General features: G+C 39.3%; 2 protein-coding genes across 4 annotated transcripts in view; one reads left to right on the top strand and one right to left on the bottom strand.

Moving 5' to 3' along the window:
* The window catches only part of LOC306851397 (MAP/microtubule affinity-regulating kinase 4-like), a 42,646-nt gene extending 35,693 nt beyond the window's left edge, over window positions 1–6,953 (top strand). The window contains exons 16-18 of one of the 3 annotated variants that reach the window (XM_079387590.1): window positions 280–362; window positions 3,276–3,320; window positions 5,737–6,953. In XM_079387590.1, the coding sequence (XP_079243716.1) occupies window positions 280–362; window positions 3,276–3,320; window positions 5,737–5,801 (193 nt within the window). In that variant the 3' untranslated portion in view covers window positions 5,802–6,953. The remainder of the gene's footprint in view (window positions 1–279; window positions 363–3,275; window positions 3,321–5,736) is intronic. The other 2 variants (XM_079387591.1, XM_079387589.1) reach the window with 2 other exon arrangements.
* On the bottom strand, window positions 6,896–10,872 carry LOC306851398 (creatine kinase M-type-like). Its single transcript, XM_079387592.1, has 7 exons — window positions 10,681–10,872; window positions 9,310–9,519; window positions 9,046–9,200; window positions 8,844–8,976; window positions 8,475–8,770; window positions 8,202–8,391; window positions 6,896–8,114 (listed from the first exon to the last, which is right to left on the bottom strand). The coding sequence occupies exons 2-7, from the start codon at window positions 9,497–9,499 to the stop codon at window positions 7,936–7,938; spliced, it is 1,143 nt and encodes a 380-aa protein (XP_079243718.1). The 5' UTR covers window positions 9,500–9,519; window positions 10,681–10,872; the 3' UTR covers window positions 6,896–7,935.

The raw sequence follows: 10,872 nt of genomic DNA, 5'->3' as shown, positions 1-10,872 counted from the left end.
CATAAGTTTGCATATGTACTTTCTGCATTAACTGTTCCTCAAGCCTCCTCTGTTATTAACAGACAGCTTCAGGCACCTGCTCCCCCTCGTGTCCCTCTATCTTTTGGTCTTGGCTATTGTTGGGTGCTCAGAAATTCTATTTTGTTTATTTGTTTCTTTGCTTTTTTCCTTGCTGCAATCTTATTTCTCTCTTGATCTTCCTGTTCCCTGCCTTCTTTCTGTCTACCAAACTGTCCCTCTCTTCACTGTCCTTTTTTCCTTCCCTTCACCAACTCTTAGGGTCAATCTTGACCCCTCTAAGCGCCAGAGCTCAAACAAGTCAGTCTCGGGCTGCACTCTGCCACAGGGATCAAAAACAGTTAGTAAGTTTTCTTCCTGTTTGTGGCCGTTTTCCATCTCTTAGTCTGTCAAAATACTCACAGTCTCACCACTCTCTTTGCCACATGTGTTAGTGCTGGGTGTCAGAGCGGCCTCTTTGAGCTTGTACACATATTATTTTGTTGCATTTTAAAGGGATAATTTTCTCAAAAATCTACATTTTGGATAATCATCAGACTCACCCTCATGTCATTCCAAACCTGTATGGTTTTCTTTCTTCTGGAATACGTGTGAGATGTCAAGCTCCAAAAAAAATTGACATATGACTCATATGCAATGAAAAGTTTCAGAAGTTAAAATCCCATTCATTTTCACCATAGAGGTATTGCTTTGAACCATAACTTCTAAACCTTTCGAGACAGACCTACTGTGAGCTACAAGGTTGTTAATCGAAAGTATATGCTTCTGCTGAAGCCACCATTCTGCATTAACCTATGTATTAAATAGGCAGATTTAACAGCAGAATTCCTGATTATAAAAAATTGCGTTACCCATGATTCTGCATAGAAATCTCCACCAAACTGAGAATCTCTGCAAATTGCACCAAAAGAACTCTTTAGCATCCACATTCTTCAATCCTCTCCCTAAGTACACATTCTTCTACCTTCTACCTTCTTTTTGTGCACTTTTTAAATATTTTTTTACTTTAAATAAAACTTTGTAACATTAAGGGTTAGTCATTAATTACTCATGTCATCCTAATGACATTCTAAACCCGTAAGACATTTGTTCATCTTTGGAACACAAATTAAGATATTTTTGATGAAATCCAAGAGCTTTCTGACCCTGCATAGACGGCAACGCAACTGAAACATTCAAAGCCACAGTTAATCGTCTCTATATTCTGGTTTAAATAAGTAAGGCTGGGCAAAAAAATTGCAAGCCATCTTCTCTGTCAAAATCTTCAAACCTGTTACGTAGGCTGTTTTATATATAGCGTGGGTCTTCCTCTAATTGTAAACAAGGTGCAGTGTATCCGGATTCTATGTCAGAACGCCAGCAGCACCACATGCATGCGTCGTGGTGCTCTGACCTGAATGCATGTCCAAAACTGAAACAGAAGAGAAGAAATTTATGAGTAAAGATAATTTAGTTTTCTTTGCACACAAAAAGTATTGTTGTAGCTTTATAAAATCACGGTTGAAACACTGATGTCACATGGACTATTTTAATGATGTCCTTACTACCTTTCTGGGTCTTAAACGTGTCTGTTGCATTGCTGTCCATGCAGGATCAGAAAGCTCCCGGATTTCCTCAAAAATATATAAATTTGTGTCCCGAAGATGAACGAAGGTCTTATGGGTTTGGAACGACACAAGGCTGAATAATTAATGACAGAATTTTCATTTTTGGGTGAACTATCCCTTTAATTCATGTTGTGTAATGTTTTTTAATGAAGACTTTAAAAGTCCCTATGGGAAAAAGTAAATGGAAAAACATTTTCAGAACCAAGGAGAAAGTGCACAGGAACAGCTACACTCTATTTTAAGTCTTCTGAAATCATACGATTGCTTAAGGTGTTACTCGCTGAAAATCTTCCTCTTTGCTATGACTCTTAAATTGCATTTATTTCGAATATGGTATGACAAGACATGTCGTGCAAGGTCTTGCCACAACATATATGAATCAAATAAGTTTTTAGAGCGACAGCGAAGAGGTAGACTTGCATACAGGTCATATGGGCTGATTTTACTGGTCTTTATTTATAATTTAAAAAAGAAGAAAATAATTATGTTTGAAACAACACGAGGGTGACAAAAAAAGAATTTTTTGGGGGGGGGGATCACTATTTTGGTTATTGTTAATGTATTTTGTGAAACTAAATCTTAGCAGATATTTTAATATTTGAAAAAGTCTTGTATTTGTATTTGTATTTGCTCAAGAGGTCTTTTACACCAGCATCATCCATGTACTACTTTTTTCATGCACTCATTCATGCATTACTCTCACCTTTTACCCATTCACAGGAATGGCACTTAGCTTGGTCTGAGGAAAACTGTGTCTTTATCAGGTTTCTAGTGATTAAAGTGACTTAATACAACTAAAAAAAAATGCAGAAGCAACCATTTAAATTTGCCATTTTCATCTGGACTGTTCTATCACAAAAGCCTAATTTTGGACCAGCAGAGCAGGGGTTTCCTCTCTCCACTTTAAACCCAGATTAGTTATGTAACATGTATTTCATCCTCTCATGCCAAATCCCATTCTCACCGTTGACCAAGCTCATTTGCCTCCCCTGCTTACCACGTAATTTTTCTGTCCAGATATGGTTTATTTACACCCAACAGAGAACCCTCCATTTTCACTGTTGTGTTTGAGGAAGACGCCCCTGTACTGTCCCTTTAAGAGGGAATCCACTGGCCACCTCATTTGCTACATCATATGAATGGAAAGTTTCACAAGCGCTCATAAAAGCAGCCTTGATCCATAGCGCCCTCATGTGGATAACAGTCCACTAGCATGTTCTTTGTTTAAAGCTACATTAATAACTACTAATACTGTTCTAACATCTCATGTAGAATAGTAGATTAATAAACTTAAAAGCATATTACCAGACACGCAAGAAATACATTTATTTATATGGAGTTTTTAAGGATACAATTGTGAATGTTTCTTTAATTTGTTTTAAACAGACATAAAGCAATTTGTGGTGACATCTGAAAAATGTAATTAATATATTTAATACATAATCCTACCCTGTAAATCCATCACTGTCGTCATTTTCTTTTGTTGTCAGTGGTGATTATTGTGGATTGCTGAAGGTGACGTCAATGTAACAGTCTGTGGTGTTAGATGTAAACTCTTGCGATTGGTTGTTTGTGGAGGGTGGGATGAAGAATAATTGTCGCTCTATTGGCTGGTTGATTCCTAACATGAACCTTTGTCTTCCTCTTGAGGGTCACAGACGAACCTGAGAGAGTCTGCAGATCTCCGGTCACAAGGTGAGTGTGTCCATATTCTTTTTAATACACAAAAATTACTGAGGAAGTAACATAAGCCATCCATCCTCCAATTCTGCAGAATGTTCTTCATTGCAGAAAACAAGCAAACAGCTCAAACAGAAGAAAGACAGAAAATAGGTAGAGCTAAATGAACAATAATAGCATGAAACGATCATCCGGATAGATGATTTAATGTTATTTGCTCAGAAAAACAAAAACAAAAAACTTCCTCATACTATTTTAACTCTCTGTTACTTCTCCTTAGCTACAGATACAACTACAAAAAGTCAGGCTAAAAAATACAGGTAATTTCTAGCATGTGATCCGTGCCATGGCAGATCAGACTGATCAGAATGTGACTGCATTTTGTTAATTATATAGAACTGTGTACTGTGTGCATCAAAACTAGCTTAGATGTATGTAGATTTTGTATAGATCCGTACTTGTCCTTCCCCTTTACCTTTTCCATATTCACTGACAGTGGTTGGCTGTTGCATTTAGAAAGTCACATTTCAGTTTTTTAACGTGGATGTTTGAATGACATTTTTTATTATTAATCTCAAAATAGTTTTGTTCAAAGTTGCTAAGTGTATGTACTTTGAATGCAGTTTACATTCGGTTGAGATTTACATTTAGGAATAATGTGCGTAGTGCATGACAGGTGATGTATGGCTTCACAGGAATCTCTTCTGAGTTTTGTTCATTTCAGCATAAACATAGAGTACTTCTCTACCCAATATTTTTGCTTGATTATTATTATATTTTATCCCTATATTTGTATGCACCCATTAATTTAAGTATGAATGTTTTTATACACTACTGCTCAAAGGTTTGGGGTCAGTAAGATTTTTATAAAAAAAAATAAAAAATAATAATAGCCTACTTTTATTCAGCATAAATGCTATAAATAAATAAATTGATTACAAGTCACTGTAAAAATATTTGTAATGTCTTAAAATTAAATTAAGATGAAATTTCCTATTTCAAATAAATGAATACATTTTATATTCAAAATTTATATTATATTCTTTGGTTACTTAAGCAGCAAATCAGCATATTAGAATGATTACTCAAAAAAATAATGCGGCACAGAAGCCTGAAGTAATGGCTACTGAAAATTCAGCTTTACCATCACAGGAATAAATTACATTTTAAAATATATTTAAAAACGAAAAAGAAAAAAGACAATGGATATTACAATTGTAATTATAGTTCACAGTATTACTGTATTTTTGATCAAATACATGCAGCCTTGGTGAGACTTCTTTCAAAAACATTAAAAATGCATATATAACAGACCCAAAGCTTTTAAATGGCAGTGTATGTCTTGACTTTTTTTTTTTTTTTTTTTTTAATTAATGGCATTCACATTTTATTCAGGCTTTCCAAAATGTTCTCCAGCTTTTCCTGATAGTCACACTGAATTTAAATAATGCTCAGATTGTAACTGTTTTTGAAAATGGTTTTATTATCCTGAAGAACTCCAGTGTCTCCTGACAGGTAACAGGTTTTAGTGTTTATCTGGACATTTCCTACCCTTTTGATTGTAGAAGGGTTTCAGACTTTTTTAGGATGTTTATTTCAAGCTATTTTGTTGGTAACACTTTACCACAGGGTTCAGTTAACATATTACATATCATAAACTAACAATAAACAATATGTTTAAAGCAGTTATTAGTCTAGATTTATGTTAATTTGTATATTATGTTAGATGTTAATTTCTTCTCATGGAGTTTTAGTTTAAATGTAATATGAACTGACATGAATGATAAGCAATAGTGTATATTGAAAATGAACATTAATCTAGATTAGTAAATGTAAAAGATTGTTCTTGTTAGTTGATGTTGCCCAATGCTCTACCTAATGTAAACAAATAGAACTTTACTATAAATTAGTGCTGACAAACGATTAATCGCGATTAATCGCATCCATAATAAAAGTTTTTGTTTACATAACATATGTGCATGCACTGTGTATATTTATTATGTATATATAAATACAAACACATCCATGTATATATTTAAGAAAAAAAATTTTATATATTAAATATATTTATACATAATATAAAATATGAATATATAAATGTATAAACTTTAAAATATTTTCAAAATATATACTGTATGTGTGTGTATTTATATATACATAATAAATATACACAGTACACATACAAATATAATGTAAACAAAAACTTTTATTTTGGATGCGATTAATCGTTTGACAGCACTACTATAAAGCGTTACCTTTTTAAATATTACAGACTAGCAGTCCACAGAGTTTAGTAGTCAGTCTCAATGAAGTTTAATTTTTTACTCTTACATATTTCTAATATATTTCTTTCTTGTCCCCCCCCCCCATCCGCACATTCACATCACCCCCCTCGCCCCCCCACCCATTTCACCTCCTCCTCCTTCCACAGTCGCTATCTATCTGGGTATCAAAAAGCGACAGAGCCCCGGACCCCCCGATGCGGCTGGGATGTGAAGGTGCGGAGCCCGCGGGACCCGGCCGAGGTGGTTTTGGCTCTGCGGGAGGCGGCGCAGGGCTGCGGTTGCCAGGTCCACCTGGCCGGGCCCTTCCTCCTCTCCTGCACTCACGGAGCCGCCGGCTCCCGTGTTGCCTTCGAAGCAGAGGTGTGCCAGCTGCCCAATGGCCCTGCCGAGACAAGCGGTGTTCGATTCAAGCGCCTGTGGGGGGCACCGCTTGCCTTTCGGGACATCGCCACCAAAGTGTCCAAAGAACTCGAACTCTGAAGGCAAGAGGGGGTGGAGGGAAGGGACAAAAGCATGGGACAGAAAGATGGGATGAGTGAACGTAGCACCGCCCACACCCCCTCCCCCTCTAAGCCTACAAAGACTGGCACACATACATGAGAACTGGGCACCTGCTCACACAAAAGCCCTGCTGAAGGAACTCCCTTTACCAGGCTTGTTTTACCGCTGATTTTACCTGGTATCTTAGCCATGTTGTTTTTTAACACCCATTTTTTGTCACGTGTTCACTCTATACATTGTCATTCCTGTTTAACTGCTGCTATTTAACTCATTTTTTTATTTCTAACCTTCCGCTGTGCCGGCGAGAAGAGTATGTTTAATTTTATCCTTGTTTAAATAACCATATTCACAAAAAACACGTGTGAATGCTACACCATTTCGAACCGTAGACAACATGCGGAGCCGCTGGCAATGTAAGTGCTGAAAGTGATAGCGTTTTCTCCTCATTTATTAATGATCTTGTTGGTTGTCAAACTTGCCAGTGATGCAGGTTGAGTAGGTGATGTCTGCTTTCCTGAGCCTCCTTGTTTTTAGATTCGTCATATTACATGGTCACACCGTAGCACTTTAGGGCTGAGTGAGCAACATCACCTGTTTAAAAGCAGTTCTGCCTTCAAATGGTGCAATTTATCCTGTTGAGCCAAGTCGAGACACAATGCTCTTTGCGTTGCTCTTGTACGTGTTACGCTGATGAGAAACCTCTGTTATCTTGCCGGAAGTGCTGAATGGCCACAAACAGACTGTTGACTTTGTTTATCTCTGATTTGACATTGTAAGTCCTCATCGTCAAGATTGGAATATGTCTGAGCTGTGCAATGTGAGAAAATGCAAGAATGATTAATACAACATTTGTCTGAAATCCAGTGATTTGTCTGTCTATTTATTTTGAGATATTTAAAATATTTGCTTAATGCAAGGAATTATATTGGGAATATACAAGGAATACATAACAGAGATCTTATTTTCTGGAGTATTTAATTATTTACTTTTTGGAAGCCAAATCATACTCATCTGGGAGCTCTAAACCAGATATCCAGAGATACAGGTATGAATTCAAGCATATTGCTCTTTGGTCTTATTCTGTAAGTGTGTTAGTCATTCGAGTAATTATCTAAAACACATTTGGCTTTGTACCAACAATTTCTATTAATTTATTCCATTACAGGTTGAATATATATTGTGTAAGATTTGCAAATATTCTAACTTGTTATAATTTAAAAAAACATGATCTAGCTTCATAACTGAAAGAAATGACAAACCATGTATAATCCCCCGGGTCCGCACTGCCACAACTTCTCTCCGGTGCGGGAGGCGGGCGCTCTGACAAGGAGGATGAAGGCCACGGCCTCTAGTGTCAGTCGCTAGAGCACCTCATTTTGAGATCAGGGGAGTGAGGTTTACATTCAACAGCTCTTACTAGCCTACGTTGGTTACACTCACCCCCCTAAACCTCACTCCCGTGCGGGTCACGGCACCAGTATACCGCCACCAGTTCACAGCTGTGTCTGGAGGTACAAAATCAAGACTTAACAAGAATGTAAAGACTTAAAACACAGGTTGATTGTTACATGGGGCCGTTTATTAACTTTGTACAACCAAAAAAAAAGTTTAGGTGAATACAACATAGCTAGGGTTTTCTAGCTATGTGGAGGTTTGATCCCAGGATGTTACAGGAGGAACAGGAAGATAAGAAGGAAAAGTGCAGGAAAACGAAGACAACCGGAAAGAAAGGAAAGCGAAAAAAAAATGGAAAAAAAGGAGATGGGTGGAGTGTCTCTTGGAAAAGTCAAGATGGCATGACTGCTTGAAAGAACAAATAAAAAAAGAAAAGCACTTTTGCCATTTTACTTCTGGGCAGGGATCATGTCATCGATGGACTCGCCCTTCTCCAGTTTCTTTTCCATTTCAACCATGAGCTTCACACCATCGACCACCAGCTGCACCTGCTGCACCTCGGAGGAGCCCAGACGGTCAGCGTTGGAGATGTCGAACACACCACCAACAGAGGCAGTGTCCACGCCACCTGCATAATAGAAGCACAAAGAGTCTCTCAAAATGATGATCACAGTGTAACTCTGCCAGTTTATACATTCAGCGATTTCAAACCCACCTGTGCCACGCTTCTGAAGACGCAGTCTGGTCAGGATCTCCTCAAATTTGGCATGTGTGCTGAGTTTGGGCAGCTTGACGTGGACACCACCACGCAGGCCCGTACCCAAGTTAGAGGGGCAGGTCAGGATGAAACCAAGATGCTCGTTCCACATGAAACCGTGGTTGTGCTTCTTGAAGACGTCCTCAATCTGCAATATAAAACAAAGAGTCAGGCCTTTAGTTGCTTATATTCACATTAGATGACCAAAAGATTAAAAGTAATGGGGGTTACCTTCTGAAGGCCAACGCAGAACCTCTTGAAGACCTCCTTCATGTTGCCGCCCTTCTGCATGGAAATGACACGCAGGTGATCCTCCTCGTTCACCCACACCAGGAAGGTCTTGTTGTCATTGTGCCAGATGCCTCTTGCATCAGGCCAGTCACGAGCCATGCCAGCAGCCAACAGCAGGGGGGACACGGGCTTGTCAAACAGGAAGTGGTCAGCAATGAGCTGCTCCTGTTCCTTATCAGTCATGTCCTTCAGAGGGTAGTACTTGCCCTTGAACTCGCCATCCAGACTGTTCAGAGCTGTGAGAGGAGCGTCAGTAAGACCATGCATGTTGCTTTGTGGATATCAGGACATAATATCACTGACACTCACCCTCAATAGACAGCTTCTCCACAGCTCTACGCTCACCACGGCTGTTGGTGGGAGGCAGGGTGAAACCCTTGATGCTGCGGCCAGTACGCACACGACTGCTCAGAACGTAGTTGGGGTCAAGGTCATCACCACCCTGCGCACAGGTAAACATCAGCCACAGTAGAGTAAAACAACCATGATAATGTAAAGAACTTTAACGTACCTTCAGGTTCTCGCAGTTCAGATCAGTCTTGTGCTTGTCGGTGGGCTTGTAGCCACCGTGACGGTCAGAAATGATGGGGTCGAACAACTCCTTGAAGACTTCGTAGGACTCCTCATCACCAGCCACACAGCCAACGGTCATGATGAAGGGATGGCCTTGAATTGGGGTCAAAAGGTAGTGCTTTATATATCTTCTAGAACAACTAAAACATTGCTTGTGGTATCTCGAAAGATCGGCTGTTATGGGGGAATGTATTCTGCTTACCAGGGTTGTCCACACCGGTCTGGATGCAGTCATCCAGGGTAAATCCACTGGGGGTTGACTTGCTCCTGAGTTTGTTGTAGATGTCCTTAGTCAGGACCTTGGCCATGTGGTTGTTGTGCTGGGAGAGGTCAGGGAACTCCTCCTCCAGAGAGAACTTCATCTTGTAATCGTTGTTGCAGTTCTTAGTCATGATTGCACTTTTCCTGCGATCTGCCAATAGAAAAGTAGTAAAGTAAGATGGCGAAGTACTTACTATGTGCTTTGAAATCTTAGATAATTCTGAAAATCTTGTCTGCAGAGCTGTTGTTAGGGTGGACAACCAGGAACATTGTCCCAGGCCTACTAAGGTGTAGCTTACTCATTGGACCCAAGAAAGAAGGGGAACCAACGCTGACATTGAAACAGAGGTTTATGACCGACTACCCATTTGCGTTCGGTCAAGGACAAGCAGCACTGGTTTCCAGATTAAGATGCCAGCAGTTGCAGACAAGGTTAATGCATACTATATTTTGTGTCCCAAGTAAACTTCAGTCTCCTAGTAACAAAATATGGTGGTATGTCTAACCAGCACCTCATATTTCTACATGGAGTGGTGGTTGAATAGCTTGCATGCTTATATGCATCAGACAGCAGGTGATATTTTTAGCATGGGTGCCAAACTCACTCCTGTCACTCAAAGCAGATAGCACATTCACCTCTCTAATTTCTGCTGGGGGTGGAGCATGCACACTCGCCCCATAATTGGTATTACGCCCACATCGATTTAACTTTTGCAAAATGTAATTAACAGAAAAATCAAAAGCTTACAGTTTAGGAGTGATAAATCATCCTAAACTATTTGTCCACATTTTCACAGTTTTGGATACAGTTGCATTCATACAAAAAGAATGCAATATATGAAGTATTATAAATAGACTTGAGTAAAATACATCAGCTATAAATTCCCCCAGATTACTTGACCTTGCACCGAATTACAGCAGGTGTTAAGCGCATACACAGATCATTCCTGTCGTGGACCGCAAATCTACTCCAGACTGCCTACTTAATAGCTTTCCAATGCATTATGACTCTTTGAAGCTTATCAGGCAAGGACAAGCTTTCTACAGGTCTGCCACGAGCAAAGTAACTTTAAAAACATGAAACACAGCATTTCTAATACTCCAACAATCAAGAGAGTAATTCCAGAAGAATCCAGATATTGTGCATCAGGGATCCGGTCATTAACCCCAATGAGGTTTCATTAATTTGTATGGGGAAATATTTTGGCACATAAAGTGCAATGTATTATGTCCTTTTTTGCTGAAGTTTTTCATGTTTCAAGTTCCCCTTTTTCCCACCCTTGTAAAATCTCTGAACTGTAGCTGAGTTTACCTGTATGGGAGAAAAGGTAACAGTCCTTGGGATCAGATCCTGTTCACCAAGCCAATGTAGGGGTTGCCCAACTTTGCAAGATGTCAGACCTTGGTTTATATACCTCGATGTTTGCCGCCCATTGGTTGCTCGGCTCATGCATGCTTGAGCTTCATTGGACAGCTGCGGCCCATGATTGGGGTTTCAGGTTCT

This window comes from Barbus barbus, assembly GCF_936440315.1.
Source record: "Barbus barbus genome assembly, chromosome: 31".
Lineage (NCBI taxonomy): Eukaryota > Metazoa > Chordata > Actinopteri > Cypriniformes > Cyprinidae > Barbus > Barbus barbus.
Note: the sequence above shows the minus strand (reverse complement) of the source record. Positions and strands in the feature narration are given on the sequence as shown.